At 40.6% G+C, this 26,899-nt stretch overlaps 1 protein-coding gene across 12 annotated transcripts in view; it reads right to left on the bottom strand.

The window, feature by feature from the left end:
• The window catches only part of RABGAP1L (RAB GTPase activating protein 1 like), a 737,000-nt gene that overhangs the window by 14,979 nt on the left and 695,122 nt on the right, over window positions 1–26,899 (bottom strand). For 9 of the 12 annotated variants that reach the window (XM_041753512.1, XM_041753528.1, XM_041753506.1 and 6 more), the window contains 3 exons: window positions 18,478–18,570; window positions 9,042–9,152; window positions 2,875–2,979 (listed from right to left, as the gene is read on the bottom strand). In XM_041753512.1, the coding sequence (XP_041609446.1) occupies window positions 2,875–2,979; window positions 9,042–9,152; window positions 18,478–18,570 (309 nt within the window). Of the gene's footprint in view, window positions 1–2,874; window positions 2,980–9,041; window positions 9,153–12,947; window positions 18,294–18,477; window positions 18,571–26,899 lie in introns of those variants that run through there. The other 3 variants (XM_041753536.1, XM_041753597.1, XM_041753587.1) reach the window with 2 other exon arrangements.

Here is a 26,899-nt window from a genome sequence, read left to right as displayed (position 1 = left end):
TCCTCCCTGAAGCTCTATCTTGAGCGTTCGAAAAGCCTGATCCTCTCCAGGGATGCGGACATCTCTCTTTCTTTCCTGTAATGTATAAGATGTATGAACAACCCCATTATACAACTGCTTATCCTTACCACTTATTTTATATAGGTTAAATAAGTGTCCATTAAGAAGTTATCTTTTTTTTTTTCTTAGATTTAATTTTTAAGTGATCTCCACACATTGGGTGGGACTTGAGCTCACAGTCCAGAGATTGAGAGTCTCATGCTCCACCGACTGAGCCCGCTGGGTGCCCTGAAGCCATCTTTATTCTTATGAGGGTCTAAAACAAAACATGAAGGCAATGTTGTGTCTTCTCCTAATGCTGTATAATCAATGACTGGAGAAGCATTTTCGGCATTTCCATCCAGAGCTCCTACTGTCACTGCTGGTACCTTTGAAGGTGGGAACAGGAAGCTTTTGAGCCTGGGGCCAGCAAGAGCAGGAGGCAGGTCTAGACCTTCTGAGGTCAGGAGATTTGGGGACTGAACAGAGGCTTTCGAAGGAGCCAGCATGCCACACAGTGCAGGTACTTGCTATAGTCACAGAAGTGCTAAACCATGAACGCTTATTTCAGTAGCCCAGCAACTCGGGGATTCCAGGTATCAAGCAAAGTAGGGCAGTCACAAAGCTCAGGTGCCACCAGAGAAGGAAAGAATTCAATTCTTTCAAGTTGTTGACCAAACAAACACAAAACAACTCTGGTTAATCTTTAAGTACATCACCAGAATAAATTCTCCTTTGCAGCATCCCACATTATAAATGGGTAGACTCTGTATTCGCTAATTCACAATTATTGCAATTTATGATTGGACTCCTTATCAAGCAGGAATCCTTTCAAATTTCTTTGTATTTGTTGTGTCCTTGAATTCTTTTTATTTATTTCTTTAAAGATTTTATTTATTCATGAGGGACAGAGAGAGAGAGAGGCAGAGACATAGGCAGAGGGAGAAGCAGGCTCCCTGTGGGGAGCCTGATGCAGAACTTGATCCCAGGACCCTGGGATCATGACCTGGGCAAAATGCAGACACTCAACCACTGAGCCACCCAGGTGCCCCTGTTTTTTATATTCTTTTTAAAAATTTTTATGTATTTATTCATGAGAGACACAAAGAGAGGCAGAGACATAGGCAGAGGGAGAAGTAGGCTCCCTGCGGGGAGAGCCTGATGTGAGACTTGATCCCAGGACCCCAGCATAAGGACCTGGGTTGAAGGCAGATCCTCAACCATTGAGCCACCCAGGTGCCCGATAAATCCTAAAATCAATTTATAGGTTCTATTGATTCAAAGTTATTTATTTATATTAGTCTCTATTCTCTGCCATGAAACTTAAGGATGCCAATCACACCTCTCCACCCTCCCTCGAGAAGGCCCCACAGACCTCAGGGCAGACTTAGAAAGCTCACAGGCTTTGAGTAAGTGTCATTTAGTTTCTCTAAACCATGATTTCCTTATCTGGCAAATGAAGAAAGATCCCTCCCCTCACAAAGGTACCATAACAATTAAAACAGGATATACACACATAGGCAAATACACATGTGCACACGCACATACAAAGGGAGGGAAGAAACATGGGTTAAATTAATAATAATAAAATTTATTATTTTATAATATAAAATATAATAATAATAAATTAATAATTTGCTTCATTCTTTACCTAAAGAATGGGCCCAAGAAAGACAGGAGGTAAAGAAAAACAAAACCCCTCAAAAAGCCCAGATCAAACTGGTTAAACAGCTCCTAAAAAATTCAATGTTTAAAAAAAAAATCTTGGTCCACACTAAATGCCAAGAGTCATCATCATTTTCCAATTAAAAATGGGGGCGGATCCCTGGGTGGCTCAGCGATTTGAACGCCTGTCTTCGGCCCAGGGCATGATCCTGGAGTCCCGGGATCGAGTCCTGCATCAGGCTTCCTGCATGGAGTCTGCTTCTATCTCTGCCTCTGTCTCTCTGTGTGTCTCATGAATAAATAAAATCTTTTTTAAAAACGGGGGGCGGGGAGGGGGCGGGGGCAGATTTGTCAGTCCCGGAGGGTGCTAAATGATACATGCCTTCCTGAGTAACTTCAGTGGACTTTTTTCTGCTTGGATCTTGAAATGCTTTGTGTTCTGTTTTATATTTAGTATTATTGGTGTCCTGATGTCATTAAAATAAGTGAGTGACTCATGCCTGGCTGGGACTGGCAGAGATGGAGAACATCGGTGAAGAACATCGGCCTGCTCTTCTCAGGAAGACCAGAAGTCTCAACTCCTAGGGTAGAGAGGCCCCTCCTGTCTTTCATCCAGATGGTGTCATCCAGCCCATCATCCTCATAACGCACGTGAAGACCGGAGGGTGCCAACCTCAAGGCTAGTTCCCAAAGGGCTGCCTTTCTCATTCTCCCAGGGAGTTAAGGGTTGAGAGCTCTGGCAGGAATGCCAACACTCCTTCATGAATGAGGAAAACCGAGCAACTCCCAGCTGAGATTTCTGCAGGCTTCCTGCTCCCTGGGCCTCTCAAACTACCGCTGAAGTCAATTACCTTGGAGACGGGACACAAACTGCAGATTTGCCAAAGCTCTTGGATCATAATTCCAAATTGCTAAACTTAGAGAAAACCTAACCCTCTTGCTAGATATCTGAGTAAAGGCGTATTCCTAAAAGCTGTTCAAGGGTAGAAATCAGGTCTTGCCTCTACTTCTAACCCCCTCCAAATGAAATGGCAAGACCCCACACTACTCGCATGTCCTGCTTCAACATTGCCCTTGATTTAGAATAAGTTTAATTTTACTTGATGCTTATAGTATTAACTCCGCGCGCCGACACACCTGTGCAAAGAAAAGCCCACCTATGCCTCTTACCTGGGCTGTCTCTTCCTCCTGTTTCCTCTTCTCCTCTTCAGTTTCCACCAGCCTTTGTTTGGTCAAGAGGAGCTCCTTATTCAGCACATCTGCCTTGTCTTCTGCCTGCATATCAGAGAACATCACAATCATCAAGGTGAAGAAAGAAAGTGCGTGCTTTCTCTAGTTATGATTGCTGCATCACTACCAAAACCCACTTCCCCCTCCTGGCTCACCCAGAGGGCAGCTGTTTTATCGAATGCCAAGTATACAGCCGGCACTTGGCACACATTATCTCTCATCCTCACAACAGTAATTATTTTACAGATAATGAGAGTGAAGTTTGGAGAGATGAATTAATGTGACTAGGGCACACATCTAAGATCAGAGCCATGATCTGACTTCAGACGTGAATGACATGATCTTTCTAAACGCTTCTTACATGTTGTCAGACATCACAATAGCACTCACTCTGAGACTGTGTAGATGGACTGGATGAAAGGGTGGAGCCTCACATGGAAGCTTCTAGCTGTTAGTGCATGGTCGGGGCGGGGGATGAGGATGGATTCAGAGAGGAGACAGGCTGATCCATGGACAACAGGTGAGAAAATTCAAAGACCAGCAGAGGTAAAACAGCTCACAAAGGTCCTCACACAGGACAGGGAGTACAGCAAAGAGAAATTAAGCCCAAAAACCCATGGAAGAGATAGCCTTGGGGAAAACTGAAGTATGGAACAGGAGTCCAAACAGAAAAGACCATGTTTCTAGAAAGGCCGAGACAAAGCTCAGAGAGAATATAGAATAGGTCTTGGATATAGAATCCAATTAGCCAGGAAAGCACTGTGTGTATATTTACATTTAACTTAGTGAACACATGCTCATTACACACTCTAGACCCTGACCTCACCCTGGAGGTCTGTTTCAAGTCCACATGTGCAGTGAAGTGACCCTGAACCCTGTCCCACCCACCCTTACCTAAATCAGTTGCTCACCCCCATCTACATGAGTTCCTCTGCTGACCTCTCTTATTTCCTTTGATAGCACTTAGCACAATGTGTAACAACAGATTACATGTGTTACTTACTTATCTCGCCTGTTAGACTTTCCTGCTTTGGGAGGAAGGAACCATAGCTCTTTTGCTCATCCCTCTCTCCCCAGCACCGAGGCCAGCATGGGAGCAGCAGGTCCTCCACGAGCACTTGGGGAGTGAATAGATGTGGCTCTCCTAGTGCACTGTGTGGAGTGCAGGTGGCAGAGGGCCACAGAATGAGTTCAGTAGAGAGAGACACAGACACAGAGGAGAGGCAGCTATTTGGAGAAGCTATCCTTGGCTGACAACAGCGAAAAATTATCCAAGTAATCGTAAAACTGGCCAGGTGGCCTGTGTTTCACCATATCTCCCACATGTCCAGATGGCCAGGCCAGCACAGTCCACAGGGAAACTGCACTCTGGCTTCTCTGTTCTGTCCTAGAGTTCCTGATGTCCCATATTCTAGTGGCTATCGCTCTGTTTTCAGATAATTTGGAACTATTGTGGAGTTAAGATGAAAAAGTCCCTTTTAAAAAATTTGTTCTAGTATGTTAGATTTTGCAGGGGGAAATCTACATAGCAAAAAAATATCCTAAAATTAGAGGTAGGTAAAATATATGTTGCAAGTGAAGTTTTCATGAATTGTAAGATATCTGATACAGATTATAGAAACTCAAAACAGTGAATTCTGGAGCTAGTCAGCTGACTGCAATCAAAGCAGGGAGGGGCTCCCCAAAAGTCTCTGATGGAAGGTCATAGGGTAGAGAATCCAATAACTATATGGATCATTTCAGTGCTCTTGAAAATGTAACCAAATGTAGCTCCCTATAACTGGTTCTACCCCAGAATTATTTGAGCAACAGCCCTCCTAATAAAGAAAAGTACAATTTAATATTCTCTTCTAGTACTTGCAGAAGTTTCCATTTTGTGAAGAGAAGAGTCCTTTCTCTTCATGCCACTCTGAAGTGAATGAATGTTCTCTAAGTTTGGTTTCTTTTTCTTTTCTTAAGATTTATTTATTTATTTATGATAGACACAGAGAGAGAGAGAGAGAGAGAGAGAGAGAGAGAGAGAGAGAGGCAGAGACACAGGAGGAGGGAGAAGCAGGCTCCATGCCGGAAGCCTGATGCGGGACTTGATCCTGGGACTCCAGGATTGCGCCCTGGGCCAAAGGCAGGCGCCAAACCGCTGAGCCACCCAGGGATCCCCTAAGTTTGGTTTCTTAAAGAGACCCCCAATTTTTAGCCTTTTGTAAATTTTTGCTACCTGGACATTTAAGCTTCTTAAGTTGTGTACCACATCTAGACGTTTTATTTCATAGTTATGGAACACTAAAGAAATATTTCCAACATCTGCAAAAATTGCTGTGGGTCCCATGTGGGAGGAGCATCAGAATTTTCTAGAGGCTTCATCCAGAGTCTCTCCTTTATGTTAAACAGTTAAGTTGGAGTGATTCTGCTGTTGATCAAGACAGGACCAGATCTGAAAAACTTGGTTCTCCTTCTAAAAATAGTCTTCTCGGTCTTTGTACACCCAATTTCTATACTTTACTTAATTAGAAGTCATCTTTCATGTTAAATGAATCCCTAGGAACATAGTACTACACATAAAGATACTCATATTCTATCTTTGAACTCAAACTATAAAATCTTCACCATAATTTGTTAAGATCATTGTCATTATTAATTCTAATCATATCTTTTTTTTAAAAAAGTTTTATCTATTTGAGAGAGAGAGCGAGTGAGCGAACAGGGAGAGGGGCAGAGGGAAAGGGAGGAGGAGAGAGAGAATCTCAAGCAGACTCCCTGCTGAGCGAGAAGCCTGATGTGGGGCTCAATCTCAGGACCCTGAGACCATGACCTAGCCTAAAAGAGTCCACCACCCAACTGAATGAGCCACCCCAGCACCCCATCACTTACCAATATCTTATATACCTTATTGATACGGAGACTTGTAATTGCTACCTAAAGCTCCTGTGACAAACACATAAGAGGAAAAAGCACTGCCTTTTGTGATTCCATCATGAATCAACCGATAACCTGATCAAAGGATTCACCTCTCACATCAGGGATGAGGATCTTTCAGAAATGACTTCTCAAAGAACTAGAAGAACTAGCCAAGCCAGTTCAATTTAAAACAAAACTGGAGGGATCCCTGGGTGGCGCAGCGGTTTGGCGCCTGCCTTTGGCCCAGGGCGCGATCCTGGAGACTTGGGATCGAATCCCACATCAGGCTCCCGGTGCATGGAGCCTGCTTCTCCCTCTGCCTATGTCTCTGCCTCTCTCTCTCTCTCACTGTGTGCCTATCATAAATAAATAAAAAAATTAAAAAAAAATAAAATAAAACAAAACTGGAGACTCTGTCACTCATTACATGGAGTTTCTGCTCTAACACAGAACTTGCTACGGTTAGGACCAGGCAGCATCATTAGTGGGAAAGTACTGGTTATGTCTCTTCTGTTTGTTCCTTGGGAACAAGAAAGGACCAGAAAGGCTAGAAGGTAGCTCGCTACAGAAACTGAAACGGAGATGTTGTATCTTTTTACATTGTTAATCACTGCAAAGTCCTTATTTTAAGAGTCTGAGGGAGGGCGAGTTGTCAAAGCAGAAGGCTCTGTCAAAGAGAATAATTAAGAGCCTCTGGTGCCCAGGAAGCCCAAAGCCAGCAGTCACATGATGAGGGTAAGGAATAATTCATTTTTAAAGAGTACCTAATTACCTAATTAGTTCTTGTTTGCTTTAAATATTGTCTTGAATACAATCTGCTTTCATGTTTGCTTAATGTTTGCCAAAGTTTTGCTGTTTTAATTAAGAGATCTGATTTTGATAGAAGTGGCAGTGGAAAAGTACAGGGTGGACTGGATGAAGGCAGGCAGAGCTGGAACTTTCTTGGTGCCCTTCCTGGCTGGCTGGGGGGCATGATGCCCAAAGCACGGGGACACTTCTATATAGGCAAACAAACCTCACTCAGGCAGAAACTGCAAAATCAGATGTTCAGAGGAGATATGCAAGAAATAGATAATTTTATTCTTTGACCTAGATAATAAGCTTCAAAAGGCAGGGGCCAGGTCTTACTTAATTTTTAAAAAAGAGATGTATAAAGGGAGGAAATAAGAGAAAGAGGCAAAAATGAAAGAATGAAGGAATCTTTTCTTCAGGGACTAGTACCTAGAATCTCCATGAGCTGTCTACCCAGGTAGTCAATAATCAATTATTTCAGGAGTACTCATGCAGCAGTCTTTCCAGATTGATCCAGAAAATGGATTTTCCTGGTGGCACAACATTTTAAAAATAGTTTTTCTGATTATTAAAAAGGTATAATGCATATTATTACTAAACCAAGAGTGGTTAAGAATTTATGGTCTCCTTATAAAAGACAGAATAATTGAAAAAAATGTATAAAAATGAACCAAAAAATTAGATTTGACTCTTATCGCCCAGAGATATCTAGTATTAATATTTTGATGGATTTCCTTGTAGGCTTTTTTTATTTTAAAGTACATTTCAGCGTCCTTTCCTACATAATGGCCCTTTGCCAGCCATATCCCTTGCAATTTATATGTAAGAATTATATACAGATAAATTTATAGGTTTTACAAAAATATTATTATAACATCATCTTCCCATTGTTTTTAAAAATGATTCCAAAAAGACATTTTACAGATATTCTTTTATTCTCCCCTTCTATTGGGCATATACATTATTTCTACTTTTTATTCTTCTAAGTAACACAATCTTGTGCACATATTTTTGTAGTAAACAATCTTGTACACGTATTTACTACTTCTAAGTAGTAAATAATCTTGCATACATATTCTTGACCAGATTTCTACTTTTGTTAGAATAGCTTCCAAGTCAGAGTATATATGTCATATTCCTCATTTATTAAATGTAAAATTAAAATAATACTTGCTTGGTGGAATCATGAGCAAAATTAAATGAGATGATGCTTATAAAATTGCTAAATATAGTCTTTGGTGCATAGTAGGTATTCAGTAGACATTCCATCTCTTTATTTTTTTAATCCTTTGAAAGGCTTTGATCAGTAACACCAAGTACATTCCCTGAACAACTGCAATGTATGAATCTCTCTAGGGAACTTCACCGAATCCCCCTGCAGGGTCCAGCTGTTTAAAACTCTTTCTCATTTAGTTATCCATCTTAAGAAAACTATTAGTGGATAAAAGATTTGAAATAACAGAATCAAATGCAAGTCAGACCATTAGGAGAGCTAACATGAAAACAAGATTTTCCTTACAGGAAAAAAAAAAAAAAAGATTTTCCTTAAAGTACTGACTCCCCACCATAGTCTCATTAATACAGATTCAAAAGTTTAAGTCTCATTTTTTTCTGACCCTGGCACCATTTGTTGGGAATATTCACTTGTTAAGTCAGAAAAGAGAGATAATTTTAAATCCACCCAAGACTCTTTCCATATTGCCAACTATTTTTTAAAACACAGAAAATAGGAAGTCCTAAAGCTGTCTGTACTGTTGGAAAGAACCAGGGAAGTTGAACAATTTCAGGTCTTCCTAGCAACAGCTAACATTTATTGAACACACACTGTTGAAAGGCTTTACCCAATTTAACACATATAGGCAGGTTAAGAACTGCCCAGGGTCACGTGCTGAGCAGACTGTAATGCCAGGATTCACACCTTGGCAATCTTGGCTCTTAGCCACTAGAATGCCTGTCTATCCAACAGTACATATATCTTAATGTACATACTGCATCTAAAATCTTCACATTTACTGTGGATGCAAATTCTCTCTGGAACTGAAAGTAAACTGCCTCCCGCTGTTAGAGTGGCATGAGTAGAGTCTTGGTGATTGATCTTCCCAGGTAATTATGCTGGCAGCCCTTGGCTTAGGAAAAGTACAGATGAAGAGAAGAGACACCGGAGAAGTTTAGAGGTATAAAAAAATATGTCACACATGCTGTTTGGAAATAACCCAAATCATTTGCAAAGGCTTGAGCCTTCCACCCTCTCGATTCAGTCCAAAAGCTGTCCCCTCTTGCACACTGCCCGCCCATTCATCCAACCAAGTCAGTGTCCAATACAGTGTGAGCCCCAGTGGGACTGCAGTGAGAGCCACTTGGCCCTTGCCCTTGAGGAGGTCATCATGGTTTGGTTTCCACCCAGGAAATGACAAGTTTACCTGATCCAAGTCATTTCGCAGAGCAATTTTGCTGGTGACTAGTTCATGGGCGAGGTCATCATTCTCTTGTTCCAGCCTCATGCTGGCTTCCTGGAGTCTCCGGTTCTCCCTCTGCAGGAAGAGAGCAACAGCCAGAGGGGGGCGTTAGTGCGGAGACAAACCAGCAGAAGCAAAGGGGACCGGTGAGGGGAACAAGCAACAACAACAAAGTGAACTTTTGAAGGTGTAAAAAGGAGAAGGCGCAAGTGGCACAGGAAGGCAGGACTGCTGTCTGGGAAACAATAGTGAGTTAAGCCAGCGGTGCGGGTGCGGTTCTCTAGACCCAGTGAAACTTACAACTGTCCCCCACAGGCTGCACTTAAAAGGCTTCATTTTTTTTTAAAAAAAAAAAAGGTGCCACAAAAGGAAAAATTTCCAACATCTCCCCATCCTGTGGCATTTTCACCTAGAACACAGACATGGGCCACCCTTTGTTTGAAACACGCACAAAAATCCCACTCTGAACCTCCAGGGGAACTGCACGACATAGATGGCATGAAATGGGGGGAAGCCACTAGACATCTCTTCAAATTGTTTTTCCAGTATCAGAGTTCAAATTAATTGAATCTATTTAATTAAAAGCACTAAGCCAAGAATCAGGATAATGTGGGTTCGTGACTTTTGCTATCAATGGACATTTTCATTCTTGGGGTAAAAATACTTTTCTGAACACCAATTTTTGTATTAGTAAGAGCAACAATCCTTCTGACATGTTTGCTTTTGCCTTTTTTTATTATTATTAACAAAAACAAATTAAAAGAAATTACTGAGCTGGTTTTTTCCTCCTGAACATCCAGGAAAAATCTGAAAAAATCTGAAACAAAGTCTTATGGTGAAAGAACCAAGTCACATTCTTAGGAAGAAAGGTCCCCTTTGAACTAAACATTATGAACTATGTACATTCACATTGATTTTCAGAATAGGAATTTACTGTCTTCCATTACAAATTATCAAAAGTACTTTTTTTTTTTTTTTTTTTTTTGCTACTGTTAGCAGTGATAGATTCAAAGAGAGCTGACAGGAAAGACTTCAACGTGATGAGACCTTCCTGTTTTTCAGATTTACATTCCTAACAGTGTTTTCTGCAAGGCTGGCAGAAACTCAAGATGAAGCAGTGCTGCACAACCAGAAGACAAATCTATGCCCTGGAAGATAGTATATCACAGTGTAACGTGTGGGGTGAAAGGCCTTTTATCTTTTTTATCTTCCATAAAACAACCTGGGGTTGCTTATGTGGGAAAAAAAAAAAGGCCTAAGTTCTTTTTTTGTTTTTGTTTTTTGTTTTTTAAAGAAGGGCTAAGAAACCAATGGTAAGGACAGAGCCTAAGACTTTCATGGAGGCAGAGGCTCCCCTAACAGAAGCCAAAGGTTGAACCTGTGCTTTGACCAGAACCAGCCAACAGAGTCTATTTCTGTCTTCTCTTCTGGAAAAGAAAGACTGGGATAGTTGGGGAATGCCAAAACATTTTTGAAAAAGAAATCTACTGGGGATCCCTGGGTGGCTCAGCGGTTTAGCGCCTGCCTTCGGCTGGGGCGTGATCCTGAAGTCCCGGGATCGAGTCCTGTGTCAGGTTCCCTGCATGGAGCCTGCTTCTCCCTCTGCCTCTCTCTCTCTGCCTCTCTCATGAAGAAATAAATATTAAAAAAAAAAAAAAGAAATCTACTGAAAAAGAAAAAAAAACGGTTCAAAATCTCTTAAATGCTTTTAAATAAATTCACGATAGAATTCCATGCAGTGTTAAAATATAAGTGAAAAATATCTAAAGATCAAAGAAATGCTTCAGCCACTTCATAGAGGAAAAAAAAAAGACAAGTAACTAGAAAGTCTCGTTTTCATAACAAATAACATGAATATCAGGCAGTGGGTGATTTTTATTGTTGTCTTTGTACTTTCAAAGTGTTTCTAAGTTTTCAACAATAAATACAGCATACGTGTTTAAAATGTTTAAAAAAAGTAAAAGCCATTCAATTCCATTGAAAAGGATAAAACACCAACGTTGAAGCTTTTTCTTAAAATCACTCCTTTAAGAAGCTCATATTCTACCCGAAACCAGGCTGGACCTTCATTTTTGGCTAAGATACTATGTAACCCCTCAAGGGGTGGTCTTGCCAGGAACTCTTTCCCAGATATTCCTGAAAAGACACTGTCCATACTTGTAGGGGCAAGCCGCTCTCCATCAGTCTGTCTGTCCCCTCAATCTGTGGACGTTCTGACCTCCCACAGAAGTATCATAACAGCAGGCACTCATATATGTGTGTGTGTGTGTGTGTGTGTGTGTGTGTGTGTGTGTCTACGGACAAACAGCCAGGGCCCCCCCAGCTAAATCTTTCATCTTTGCTGGAGCAACCCAAACTCTAGCAGGGGCAAGAGAGTCAGTCTTTTATTACTCCTCTCGTGCAAACAACTTACATACTTGTTGAAAACTAGAATTATATATAAAAAGAAAGTTTCACAAACTTTTCCAATCTCCTCCTCCTGGCCGGGAACGAGCCGCAGCACCCGGCTCCGTTCCATCACACGCGGTTCCCAAAGCAGGCTGCTTAGGCAGGGAAGCCACTTGCCTCCCTCGCGCCGAATCCTTTCACAGGGGCCCATGGGGACGCTCCTCCAGCCCCTACTCCTGAATCACGTGTCCGAGTCCTCCGGAAACTCCTTGCGGGACTCCAAGGTACAGTCCCCTCAGCCATTACTTAGTCATTTAGCACAAGTGACAATGTCGCAGCTACCGGGTTTTCAGGTGACATGACACACACTTGCCAGGGAGTTAAAATAACCTACAGGCGAAGTACACATGAAAAGTACTTTGTTCCGAGTCCTTTAAAGATGCACCAGGTGGCTACTTCACTGTTGCTGGGAGATAAACGCCTGGTGGGTGACAGCATCTAAGGAAGAGACGTGAGCTCAGCTGACGTGCTGACTGGAAACGTGCCATTACCACGCCTGTGGCACCTGGAACCCTTCCTTATGGGCACGCGGCCGAGGGGGTGCAGGGTGGGCAGGGAAGATCTGGGAGATACTGGGGGGGAGGGTCTAAGCATCCTTCAAAAGCAGACTCGCCTATGGGAGCGCCCCTACTGCCTTGGCTTTAGCAAGAAGCTTCGGTTGGGTGTGTGCACAGCAAGCAGCACGGTGGGAGTGTGACTCCGGCTCTGCACTCACAGACACGTGGGAAAGCAAGCTGTGAGGCCGAAAATGCAGTATCGTCCTCCAAAGTCCGAACCTGGGGCGGAAGGCGTGCTCAGCCGTCCTCCCTGGCCCGGAGCCGGCAGCCAGGCGCCGCTGCCCACCCCGGGGTGGGGGGTCCTGCAAGGGAAGCTGCCCCCACTTGCTAAGGGTTCGAGTGAGGATTCTTACTGGGTTGGCTTTTGCAGCCTTTCCTGGAGGAGCCAAAACTGACCCCTGCACTTCCCCCACTGAACTGACTGATGCAAGAAAAAGTTCACCTTTCTACTAGAACAGAGAAGAAAGTTCCATCTGGATGGGCTTAGCCTCACTCTGAAAGGTCAGCCCGCCAGCCTGTGCGTGCAGAGGCGGCCGCGTGCCACGGTTTGCACACGCAGGTGTGCCCGGCTGCTCCGAGCCTGCCAACACCAGGCAGCCGGCCTCCCGCCCCCCTCCGAAAGGACCGCAGGAGACGCTGCTTCCATCGCCCCCAAGGCGCCCACTGCGCAGGGCCAACACCCTTCATCTCACACAGCCGACAGCCGGGGACGAAGAGCAGACCACACCTTTCCTCAGAGTCCCTCCCGCTGGCACAGGAGCTGCGCGCCCGAGAGCTGGGTTAGTAACTTTTGGGAGGAGGATACTGCATTTTTTTCAGACAGACAGACGCCGGTATCACAGACAGACACAGATGAATAACTTACCTCCTCAAAAGTCATAGACCAACTACCGTTTTCAATCATAGGTACAAAGACAATTGAAAAAAAAAAACAAAACAAAACAGAATATCCAATGAAATCGCACACCTACTAATACAGTTATGAAACAATAACCAAAGCAGACGCTTGTTACTGCTGTTTTGCTATTCGGTTTTTCCCAGAGTGTCATTCACTCTTAAGTTCTCTCCATGTCGGCAGTCTCTGGAAGAAAGTATACTTGAGGCAGCCAGGGAGCAAGTCTCAACTCAGGAAGACTAGTTAACACTTAAACTCCTCCCTCTCCACACTGCCCTTTGCAGTCTGCGTGGCTGATGGAAATGCTGTATGTGAACTATTAGCAACTACGGTGTGAGTTGTTTACACTGTTGTTATGTCAGCTGGGGGGGAAGGGACTTCCTTATATGACGAGGTCGGAAATCTTGCAAAACAGTTCATTTTTAGGCAACAGAATGAAAATTGCTGGGCAGGGGAATGCTTCCAGCTGTCCTGTGCGTCTGACGGCTGGAGTGTGGGTGAAGCAGTACAAGGGATGACAAACGTCGTTTACTCCATGATGAGAAACCAGAGAAATGTGAACTGGCATTCGGAAGAATATATGCCAAAAAGGAAAAAAGGATGAGGGGAGGAGGCAGCTTCAGAAACTCTAGCTCAGCCTTTGGGGTGTGTCATCTACAGCTATAATGAATTCTTGGCACATGGTTTTTAAAGATATTTAAGGGTCAGGAGAAAATGTTTTCCTAAAAGACTCAGTACTGTTTTATTAGCAACAACACACTCATCTGTCGCATATTTTCGTTTGGGTAATTCTTTTAAGAGAGTTGATAATTATCATCAAATTTCAGCAGTTTTCTGACATTCAAAGACAAATGCTTACAGATGAAATGTTTAAATGTCTACATTGTCTGCAAATGAAGATTTGAGAGAGAAAAATCTGGATATTTGAAATTACTTTAAGCTCTTCCTTTACCCAACATATCCAATTTTATCTTTCTGGTAGAAATTTTTAAAAATTTAAATGTCAAACTAAAAACAAACTCTTGTCAGTAATAACTAACTGGCAGTTGGCAAACCAGACTGCAGTTCTTCTAGCATTTAAAAAATAGTCTTAGATTATTCTCTAGCACAGAGGTCAACAAACTTTAAAAGTAAATGGCCAGACACTGAGTATTTTAGGTTTTGCAGACCATACGGTCTTTGTTGAGACTACTCAAACTCTGCCACTGTTGTGCAAAAGCAGTCCTAGGTGATGGTAAGTAAACAATGGTTGTGGCTGTGTTCCAATAAAACTTTATTTACAAAAACAGGCAGTGCAACGATTTGTCCCACATGCCGTAGTTTTGCAGGTCCCTGCTCTAGTATACAAATCAACTTTTAAGAAAGCAAACAGGTTACAGATAATGTCAAAACATGTTAGTGTGACATAATTTTCCCAGTAATACTACTTTAACAGGAAGCAAAACTTACAAAAAATGGAATAAACTTCTTGGAGAATTCTGAAGATCATCAATAAACTAACTTAGAAATTCTTAATATGTGTAACATGTACACCTCTCTCAAACGTTAAGTATAACTCAATCAGTGAACAGGCATCTTCAGAAACCACCTGCTCCTTAGCAAATTTGCTCAAGATTCCTCAATATTGCTGAGGCTTGCAATTTCCACCATCCTACAACAGTGAATGCTTTGGATTATTCATGCTCAAAAAGAGTGGCAGCCTTCTGAAGTCTATCACAAAGTTATCACAGGCAGATAGAAACCATGTTCTTGACTATTACAATTCATTAAAATCACATTATTTCATAAACATAAATACTTCCAAAAACCAATGACAGTCTCCGTGATGAGGAAAATTAATAAAATGTAAGTTTCTTTTCATTGGTAGAAAAACACTTTTCAAAGATGGATTCACTTATCTTGACTTCCTGAGTATGGAAAGGCACCACACAGTAAGAAAAAACGGAAGTCTTTTTTTTTTTTTTTTTCCAGGTAAGAAGTTTAGCAAAATTTAAACTTCTTTCCCTTGACAAGTTAGAAACAAAATGTGATAACTGGTCTAAGTTATTTAATTAGCTATGGAAGGATGGCAAATAATACAAGTCCAATTAAGCTTTACTTCAAATATTTTTTATTGTTTTTGGTATGTCTAATTAAATAGCTTAATTTTAAATTATGTGCAGGAACAACTAACTGCTCTACAAAAATTAGGATGTAGAAGACAAACTTTTTGTAAACTTAGAGTAATTATTTCTTCCTGTTTGAATTACACTTTGATAAGAGAATTCCTATTTCTAGCCTCATGGAAGAAATTAAACATTCTAAATTTAATTATACTAAACATTGATAAGATACTTCAATTAGAAATGATGTATGATGCTGTCTGTGTCACAAACTCAAGAGAGTTTAAGCATTCCTGATTCTTTCTAGGATTTGCCCATCTAGAACAGGTAATAACATAATCTTCATTATGCTTTGGAAGACTCACTAAATTAATTTAATTAGGTGTGCTTTTTAAGGCTTACCCCACATCTGTGCAAATAGGTTTTTTTTTTTTTTTTTTAAGATTTTATTTATTTCTTCATGAGAGACACAGAGAGAGGCAGAGACACAGGCAGAGGGCCAAGCAGGCTCCCCGCAGAAAGCCGGATTCAGGACTCCACCCTGGGACCCTGGGATCACACCCTGAGCCCAAGGCAGACGCACAACCACTGAGCCACCCAGGGATCCCCCTTCCCAAGTAATTCTTAAGAATTTACACTACTGGCTTCCCAGTCCAAGATCTATGAATTATAAAGTGCTCATTCCAGGAACATAGATCTTATTCTTGACAGGATTAAATTTAGAAGAGGCTAAAAGGTATTTCTTAGAACACTCTCCTACTTTAAGGTAATTATAATTAGCTTCTTAAACTGGATGTTGAATATCTGAAAGAACAAATCTATTGATGGCTGAAAACCATGTTGTCAACTGTCACCTTGAAAATGTAATTATAATTTGAGGACCATAACTTCACCAAGTGTATTGCCAATGTAAATATCTAAATGTTATTAAAAGGGTATAGAAATATTAGTTAGATGTATTGACAAGCTATTATGATAACACAAAATATAAATATAATAGCCACCTGGGTGGCTCAGCGGTTGGGCGTTTGCCTTCCACTTGGGGCGTGATCCTGGGATTCGGGACCAAGGGGCTCCCAGTGGGAGGCTTGCTTCTCCCTCTGCCTCTGTCTCTGCCTCTCTGTGTGTCTCGTGAATAAATAAATAAATTAAACTTTAATAATAATAATAATAATACAAAAGAAGGGTTATAGAGAATATCAAAGTTAAAAGTAGTATCTGCTTTCAGAATAAAAAAAAGTTTAATTCTAGTTTGGTCTCTCAGTAAAATGTGCACACACTGAAAGTCTTGCGTGTGATAAGTACTCTTTAAAAAATAATATGCACTGCACTGTTTATACATATCTACTTTGATACGAAAAGGATTTAAGAAACAGTATGAAGTTCAGTCCCAGACTGATTTTAAATATGCAATTTTAGTCTTTCGTTTCCTTCTCTTCTGTTTTTAAAGCACTCTTCCCAGATTTTATTTGTAATGATGGCAACTAAGAAAATTACAATGATAGTATAAGCAGTAGGAGGGCTTCATTTTAAATCCTTAAAAATATTTTATGGGATCCCTGGGTGGTGCAGCGGTTTAGCGCCTGCCTTTGGCCCAGGGCGCGATCCTGGAGACCCAGGATTGAATCCCACGTTGGGCTCCCGGTGCTTGGAGCCTGCTTCTCTCTCTGCCTATGTCTCTGCCTCTCTCTCTCTCTCTCTCTGTGACTATCATAAATAAATTTTTAAAAAAAATTAAAAAAAAATATTTTATAATGACTGCTTCAAGCCTTTCTAAAGCAGCATGCTATGTAAGCTACATTAAAATTAATTTTATTGAGGGGTGCTGGTGGTGGAAATCAGCTTCAAACCTTATTCTGTGAGTAGTTGATGGGTTAATGGTTACCTGCCACAGCAGTATGTGGGATCTTACTGTCAGTCCTTTAGCCAGTTCTATAAACACAGGGAGAAACATACTGATGTCGGATTATCGGGGAACAATGCTTGGGAGATATATGGAGAAGATAAGCGAGGGACTGGGAGTACAGATTCATGTGAGGGGATATTACTTTAGTAATATCGGGGTACTTGGAGGCAGTAGGTCTAATAAGGCTAATAACAACCAATTACTGAACACCAACTATGTGCTAGGTACTACCACACAACATCCCTCATCTTTGCAAAAGTCCTTCAAGGAAATGTGTATGCTACTATGTGTTTCACAGATGACGAAGAGGTTCAATAACCAGCCAAGATGCTGAACAATGGGATAGGCATTAAAACCCCTCAATGTGGATAACAAATCCTGTGTTTTTTTTCTTGGAAAACCAGTATTTGAACTCAGTTCTGACTACAAAATCCATGTACTCCTTCCTGCCATGCCCCTCTGGGAGCCTCCCATGTCACTCAGCTCAGCAACAGAGACAAGAGGTACTGTGGCTACAGCGGCCCTTGTTGATTTCTCTGACCACATAAAGGCAACTACAGTTACAAAAGTGGAAGTCTGCCCACTGTGGGTGATTAAATTAATAATGGCGCCCCAGTACTTTTTTTTGGCAGCATATTTTGGCATTGGTGGTGCTCAGTGTGAAAATTACAATACTCTGTAATCCCAGTGTTACTGACATGAAAAGGGAGGGAACCATTACCCATCTGTAGGAATCTGAGGAATTAAAACATGTTCAAGAGAGACAATATGTCAGCTGGAAAACAGTAAGTTTGAAATCAGTGTTTCCCCAACATTGCTTCATGGGAATAGTGTTGCTAATTAGCATTGAAGAGCTCTATCGATGAGAGGGGCCCAATTTTTAAAAAATACTACAACTAACTAAGATATTCAACTGAAATCAGCCTTGATTCTGGGACTGTACTATAATGAGATGTCACTGTTACTCAGATTTGTGGAAATAAATGTTGCGACAAACACCATTTACTGTGCTCCATTAACCTCTGTGGGTTTTATTTTTCCTTCCAAATGAGTTTGTATTTTTGACAGTTGCTACAGACAGAGGAAAGTCTGAAACATTCTCGTGCCAAGCTGGGAACAATTCACCTTCTAAAAGTCTTTGTGGATGTGACCATGCACAGCTAACACAGTACTGTGCCACTTGTTTTCTCATTTTTGAAAGTAGTCGATAGCCACTTTCTCTCTTTCTTTTTCCCTCTCTTTCTCTCAGCTTCTTATGAAGATTCCAAGTATAAATGCAACAGGTGGAGTTACCTACAAATATACAAACTGAAAGAAAAGAAATATTATGGTTGGCTACTCAAGAGTTTCCTGAAATGAAAACATACCTGGACATTTATCATGGCCAGAGTGCGTCTAAATCAAGAAGGAACAGAGGGAGGGGAACTTGCCACTACTCCTACTTTAGGGAAGAAGGCACTCTGCTCTCATGGGTGACCCAGGCCTCTCATACCTTGTATCTATCCATTGGGTCTTCCTGCTGCAGCTGACTCTCTCGCATTGTCTGGTATTCTTTCTCATATTTCTTCAGTTTCTTGGTTGGTACCTATAGGGATTAGAAGAAAAGCATGTTAGGTAAGGACATGATGTAGGAAAACATTTCCTTTAAAAAAAAAAAAAAAGAAGATTTCATTTATCATTTATTTATTCATGAGAGACACACACACACACAGAGGCAGAGACACAGGCAGAGGGAGAAGGAAGCTCCTTGCAAGAAGCCCGATGTGGGACTCGATTCTGGGACGCCAGGATCACACCCTGGGCTGAAGGCAAGTGCTAAACCACTGAGCCACCCGGGCACCCCAGGAAAACATTTCCTGGTATGTTTCCTAATTTAAGTCTCTGGTATTCTAATGGCACACACCCAACTCAAAGTAGGGGCAGCGCGGGGGGGGCGGGGGGCAGTATAGATCCAAGAGCATAGGTCTGGAAACACTTTCTGTCAAGGCCTCGATAGTACATTTTAGGCTGGGCCACATGGTCTAGGTCACAACCACTCCAGTCTGTTGTCATTGCAGAAACACTGCTGTAAGTAACTCATAAGCAAGCGAGAGTGGTTGTGTTGTAAATAAACAAAACTTTATTTGCAAATGTCCATTTCTGTTCTGCAACATTGTTATGTCATAACTGTTCCTTGTAAATGTATTTGCCAGTGGTTAATTCTAACCACTTTTGGTAAAATTCATTCATAGCCTCTACCATGTTGAAAAGGAAAATTATTTTATAAAAATAAAAAAAGTGAGTAACATGAAATATTTCTAAATAGTTAATATATTGCATCAGGGAGAATAAGGTCTGTCACTGAAAACTCCCAATAAATAACAGAATCGTTGTGCTGTATGAGATAATAGAAAATCATCTAAACAACTCATCTATTTCTTACTAAATTGTGTCATCTTTCAAAGACAGTAGTCTACTGTTTTCTGAAAAAAGACTAGGACTTATAATACTAAAAATAAACACATAAGCATAACACAGAATACAGGTCATTTTATTTGGCCCTAGATAGACCAGGGTCTGAATGCCTACTATTTTTTCTTTTATTATTAATTATGAAACCTCTTAGCAATCAGTATTTAACTTCTCTTAGCCTGAGTTTTGTCATCTATATAGCAGCAGGCAAACAAATTTCTGCTTCGTAACAGCTGTCAGGAAAATTAAACGCTGTAATGCAGGCCAAGTATCTAAAATATTACCTGGTTCCTGGAAATTTTTTTTAAAGTATTCAATAAAATTAATATGCTTTCATCTATGTTCCATATAACAGATTAAGCCTACTTTTAGGCCTTCCTTGGCCAATCAAAATTATATAATTCCTTTCAACATCAAAATCTTTATTTAATGTTCAGGTGCTAGAATAAGTGACTTGAAACAAGGGAAAAAATTATCTAATTTTAAAAAAGACAACAGATGTGTTATTTTGCTGGATTCTCAGGGACTGGAAGGCGAAGATGATGTGTTGATGATGCTCCTTAGTAACTGTCGTCACGATAAGTCGTTGGCCCATAGGAGGCTCACAGCAGATGGTTTCTTGTCGAGTTCAAGATACGGTATTTAGAAAACATGCAATATATGTTAGAATCTGGCCAGAGAACTTGTTAAATAAAAAGCAAAAATGCCATGGGTCCTGCCCCTCTGTATTCTAATCCCTCTGCTCTTACATCCAGGAGCACTCCCAAGTACTGGAATTACCTGTTTCTCACCACAACTGGGAGGTTTCACAAACTCAGTCCAAACTTGAGACAGTAAAAATCATTCAACAACCACAGAGTGACAATATCCTCCCGGCTGATGGGGGAGTTTCCCCAGTGAAACAAGAAGTTAAGGACATTTTTCAGGGTGGAACTGAATTGCAAAACCACTGCTGAATACTGTCATGAGAAACTCATTTTTTCTTACTTCATCTCCAGAGACCTTCGAGAGTACACCGTGCTGAGCCAGAATGCAAACAGCAGAGAAGCACCAACTCCTGACTTTTGGCCTCAAGATCATCAGATAAATCAGGAAAATATACGTGATCATGTACCAACAAAACAGCAGCAACAACATTATTTCTTCTAGACTTTATTTTTTTTAATTCTTAAAAAATATTTTATTTATTTATTTGCGAGAGACACAGCACAAGCAGGGGGAGCAGCAGAGGGAGAGGGAGAAGAAGGCTCCCCTCTGAGCAGGGGGCTCAAGGGCTCAAGCCCCAGACCTGGGATCATAACCTGAGCTGAAGGCAGACGCTTAACCGACTGAGCCACCCTGGTGCCCCCTCTTCTGAGCTTTAATAGGGGGCCTCAATTTCCTCTAGCTGCTTTTTTTTCTGTATGTATTACTATACTCCAAAACCCAAAAGACTCTTAAGATGAAGTAGCAAGTCCTTGGCACCAAAGTAGCCCTGGAGCTGAGGAAAAGGGGAAGAAGTCTCAGTTTTCAGCAGAGACAGGTGTTTCTAAGGCATCCTAGGAGCAGGATCAAGGGGGGGGTGCGATGGGGGGGGGCCTCCTCCTGCAGCCATTTACCCACAAGATGGGAAGTACGTCCATATTTCTGCACCTGAACACGGGAACTAGTGGGGACCAGTCTGAACATCAGTCCCATGTGGAAGTATTTTCTACATGGTTTCTAAAATGGATCTATTCACCCACCAATGGCTGAATTACACATTGTAGGCTTGCTTCTAGAGAATATGTTCTAAAATCATATTTTTAAAATTCAAAGTATTATAGAATTTTTTTTCGTGTAAAAAGTGTCCTTTTAAAAGTCAATCTTTATGTTAAGAGGTTCATTTTAATGTGAAATTTTAAAAGAATGCATTAAACACCCTCAATAAGCTAATCCTTTCCCATCTGGCTGAGATTCTAGGATGTTTGGCTTCATCTTGTTCAGGGAAACAGAACAGGTTCCCAGAACAATATGTTGCTAGGAAACCTTCCAAGCTTATTTATCTTGTGCTGTGGGGTGATATTGAGCATCCACCTGTGATTGGCACAAAGTGAAAGGGGGGGAGGGGGGAAGGAGAAAGGTGAGCTGATATGAAACTGCTATTTATGAGATAATCAAAGAACATAGACTATCACAGTTTTTAAAACTGTATTTCAGGACAAAATTGATTTTATTTTGGGGAATGTATTATTGAGCTTAAAATTTTTCTTAGAACAGAAAGGAATAAAATACTTCTTTAATATGTAGTTTTAATTAAAAGAACAGAAAGTCATTAAGAATTACTAGAATTGAAACAACTTATTATCTCAAAGTACTACAGACATCTCTCCCCTTAAGTTAAACATTTTTTTTTTATTTTTTTTTTTATTTTTTTTTTTAAGTTAAACATTTTTAATAGAAGTGTGCACTTGGAAAATCACCAATCCTTTCAAATGTTGACCTAATTTGGGAGACTTCTTCCACCCACCATCCATCTTCTACCTGTCCAATACCCCCTATTTGACTAAATTCAGCAAACGTCCTCAAAGAATCCATAATTGTTTGATAAGTGCAACTGATAATGAGCATTCACCAGTTCAAAATGGTGTTTATTAAAAACGACCCCAATAGACAAACTCTGGGAGGACAATCCCCAATAAGTATAATAGCAATCGTTTAAATAATTAGCCAAAGCCTGACATTTTGGACTTGACAACTACATTTGGGGAAGTAAGCATTCCAAATAGAAGCAGCGTTTTAGGGGATCCCTGGGTGGCTCAGCGGTTTGGCGCCTGCCTTTGGACCAGGGTGCGATCCTGGAGTCCCGGGATCGAGTTCCACGTCGGGCTCCTGGCATGGAGCCTGCTTCTCCTTCCTCCTGTGTCTCTGCCTCTCTTTCTCTCTCTCTCTCTCTCTCATAAATAAATAAATAAATAAATAAATAAATAAATAAATAAATAAATCTTTTTAAAAAAAGAAAATAAAAGAAGCAGTGTTTTAATGTTTTAAATATTATATGGTATTTTGGTTATTTCACAATATGCTTAACCCTGACATTTAAATTCATAATATAACCATTTATGTAGGACCTTTGGAGACCGTCTGTCTGGTACAATCCCTGTCTTCAGGATGAGGAAAGTGAACCCACATGCTAAGAACATTGGACTGAGCCAGCTGGTTGTGGCAGAATGATCTGGAATATGGTGGGACCACTGTTTCTCTGGCTTGTACTCTGGGCTGTCAGGACCTGTGTATTTCCCAATATTCTTTAAGTCATGTGAATGCTATTTTCATTATTTTTGCCATATCTAAATACTTTTTTTCGATGATTTTTTCCTTAAATCAATTGACTTTCTTACACAAATTTATTTTACAAGAAAAATATTTTGGAAGCAAGTCAATATACACAATTATGGTAGACAAAAAAATGCCCCCTCCCCACCAAAGATGTCTGCATCCTAATGCCCAGAACTTATGAACATGCTAACTTCCAAGGAAAATTGTATTCTGTAGATGTGATTGAGGTTAAGGACATTGAGTTGGGGAAGTGATCTTGGACTTCCTAGGTAGGCCCAATGAAATCCTATGAGTCATAAAAAGAGGAGACCTTTTCCAGACTTTAGTCAGAGGAGATGTGACTGTTGCAGAAAAGCCAAATAAATTTTATGTTGCTGACTTTGAAGACAGAGGAAGAAGGGAATGTGGGCAGCCTCTAGAATCTAAAAAAGACAAGGAGAGCCTTCCAGAAAGGAATGCAGCCCTGCTGACACCTTGATTTTAACCTAATGAAACCCATGTTAGACTTCTCACCTACAGAACTGTAAAATAATAAATTTATCAAAGTCTTTAAAGCCTCTAAATTTGGGCACCTGGGTGTCTGAGTGGTTGAGCGTCTGCCTTTGGCTCGGGTCCTGATCCTGGATCCTGGGGTAGAGTCTCACCTCAGGCTTCCTGGGGGGAGCCTGCTTCTCTCCCTATATGTCTCTGCCTCTCTGTGTCTCTCATGAATAAATAAATAAAATATATTTTTTTAAAAACCTCTAAATTTATAGTTTTGTGTTGTGGTAACAATAAGAAACTAGTCCAACAACATATTATAAATCATAACTATCAACTGAACTACCAAATGTTTACAAACAAAACTCATTGAAAGTCTTAAAGCTCTTGCTGAAAGAGTAACCTCATTTTACAACCAATCGCAAATTATGTCAATATAAAATAAACTGTATACTGTCAGTTCTTACATTACAAATATCAGAATAGCAGTAAGCAGTAGATAAAAACAATTCCACCCCAGCCAATGTGTAGATTCATTGAGTCCCTTCCTGCCTTCTCCTCCTTACCACCAATGGCAACCAGTTGTGGCATTTCTTAAACTGTACTATTTTTGCTAAGGATCTGTACGATGTCTCCTGATATTTTCTCTTGCATTTTATCATATTCCATTTTTAAAATGCCTGTTCAGATCTAAAATGACTCCACGAGCAGCAGTTTGAAGGACATGACTAAATCAAGGGGGCTTTTTCATCTATTACCCTGACACTCATCCTCACTGGGCTATAATACTAAATCACTGGGGAGGCTCTATTAACTCCTGTCCTGGTCACCAGTGCAGTTGCTTGCCATTTACTGATGAAAGTGGGTCCTATTCAGCCATTAACAGGAAATACATAGAAAAGAGCTTTATGAACTTAAGGGCAAGGGGGCAGTGGGAGAGTACTCCACAGTGAGAAAGCGCAATAGTTGCTAATTTGCTTTATTATTTCTCTCACCTGTCATCATGCCATCATACCAGCCTCAGCTGGAGATGTGGGAGAGGAAGACTGAAGAATATGCTCAACTTTCTTTTCCTATGCTCTCCCTCTTCTTTCTTTTCTGTTTTTTTCTTTTTTTTTTTTTTTGTTTTTTTGTTTTTTTCTTAAAGATTTTATTTATTTATTTGACAGAGAGAGTGCAAGGAGGGGGAGGGGCAAAAGTAAAGGGAAAGGCAGGTTCCCCCTGAGCAGGGAGCCCAATGTGGGGCTCAATCCCAGGACCTCATGACCTGAACTGAAGGCAGATGCTTAACCGACTGAGCCACCCAAGCACCCCTCTCTTCTTTTCATCTAAAGCATACATGTCTTGTTTTTACATATGACTCTGATTGAATGAAAATACGTTTGTGTATATACAGAATTTTTGTTGTGTATCAGTTTTAGATTAACTTAACCATCTTTATCTCACTAGCGACACCTAGTTTTACTGCCTCACTTTTATTACATTGAGTAGTCCTTGCTAATACTTGAATTTCATGTGTTAGTTATTTTTAATAAAACATACTTCTCTTACATACATGATGTGGTTATGATTCCTGGTTATCATATGTGATTCTTTATACATGAAGGAGTTTAAGGTGCCTTTTCAAACAGCACAGATCCTAAGCTCTGGATTGTAACTAATGGAATAATAGAACTAATTCTGAATTAACAAATGGGAAGCATGCCCATTCTGTTAACAAGGGAAACGTATACACAGAAAGAGGGGAGTGGCACAGAGAGCTGAATAGATGTGTGCAGAATTTTTAACCTGGTCTGTACTCTGCAGCGTATACGGCAGGATTCTTGGCATATGTTGGTCTTATGGAAGAGTGCATCAACATTGTGAAAAGTGGATTCGAAATTAACTAGAGAAAAGAATCTAGGAGCGACTAGTGTTTCTCAAGGTAGGGGTATTACTGGCATTCTGGGTGGAATGATCTGGGGTTGCATTAGGGTCTACTTCCCATTTCTGAGCCCCTAGTATCCTTTGCCCATTTATGATGTCACCTACTAAATGTTGGTTGTGCCCTCCAGTCACCGTTATGGTTTGGATGCCCACACAACACAAATAGGGAGGGGAAGGCATTAAGGGATGAAGGGTAGACACTTGAGAAAAAGTGGGATTTGTGCTGAAAACCTCTGAGCTGTGCTGTCAGTACAGGCACTGGAGGTTTTCAGCACTGCATTCATATATTATGATGTCCTCTTCCTTCTGTTCTGTTTTGGATCAGCAGTAATTGGCACAAAGAGAAACACGAAGTGCCTGCATGTCAAAGAATTCCCTAACACTTCTAAGGCTATAATTTAGAAAATTATATATTTAAGCCTCTCAACAACTCTGCGAGGTATTATTTGGATTTTACAAATAAGAAAACCTCCTTGAAGAGAGGCAACTTTCCCAAGATCATACAGCTGGTAAACAGAGTCAGAAATGGGATCTAGGCCACCATCTCCCTCTAGCTTCTGTCCTCTTTGACCACTTTGCTCTACTGCCTGGGACCAATTAAGGCAAAGCTCCTGAGGAAGCCGACAAACTAGATGTAGTGCCAAATATGTGTCTAATTACCATATAGTTTCATATGTGCAATAAAAGGCTATCAGTATATATTTTCATAAAAGGTGCAAGAAGAAATTTGTTGGGGGATGGGGAGGAGCACCTCCATGAGAATTTTCATTAAGACTGGTGTATGTAAGCTTTCTTGCCCATTTAAAAAATCACATTTCTCCTGTGCTAAAATTTAACAATGGGCTAGTCACTTGTCAGAGCTATTATTTAAAATGTGATGAGTCTGCTTCTCTATTTCAAAAATAAAAGATACAAAAATATTTATTAATGGATGCAAATGCTGGTAAAGTAAATCACTATTTTAAAAAAAAAAAAAAGGCTGCCAAGATCTATTTAAAATTTTCCTGACGGCCAGGAGTCTGAGTGCCCAAAAAATTAATAAGCCAAAGGTTCTAGAAATTATGTACTGTTCTTGCTCACTTCAAATAATTTTTTTTTGCTTCAAATAATTTCTTAGGATGAATATAGATGATCCCATTTAATATATTAATCATTAGAGAAGAAACAGACAACTACGGTATGACATTTCTTGGTGATCTGAGGTTGTAGGCTTCACTTAATCTTCTTCACAGTGTTCATCAAAAGAAGTTACTCTGACTCTTTCTAAGCTTTTAGCACTAGGAGGAGGCGGAACATAGTCAATGATATTTTACCCCATGAGATTAGGGGGGGAAAAACTTCAGAGACCATAAGAACCTATAAATGATGATTAATTGTATTCTTTCTTATTGAGGCATAGGTGACATATAACCTTATATTAGTTTCACGTGTATGATATGATTCAGTATTTGTATACATTGCAAAATGATCATCTCAAATAAGTCTAGTTAAGTTAGAAAAAGTATTTTTGTAACTCATAAGATCTACTCTCTTAGCAAGTTTCAAATGTGCAATGCAGCATTATTAACTACAGCCACCATGCTGTACATTAGTTCCCTAAGGACTTATTTATTTTATAACTTTAAGTTTGTACCCTGTGACCCTCTTTACCCATTTCACCCATCTTCTACCCCCCACCTCTGGCAAGTTATATTCTAGTAAGGAATGGTTTAAGGGCATGGGGACAAGGAAAGTACTTCTCTCTTGTAGGCTTATAGACA

Source organism: Vulpes lagopus, chromosome 1 (genome assembly GCF_018345385.1).
Source record: "Vulpes lagopus strain Blue_001 chromosome 1, ASM1834538v1, whole genome shotgun sequence".
Lineage (NCBI taxonomy): Eukaryota > Metazoa > Chordata > Mammalia > Carnivora > Canidae > Vulpes > Vulpes lagopus.
Note: the sequence above shows the minus strand (reverse complement) of the source record. Positions and strands in the feature narration are given on the sequence as shown.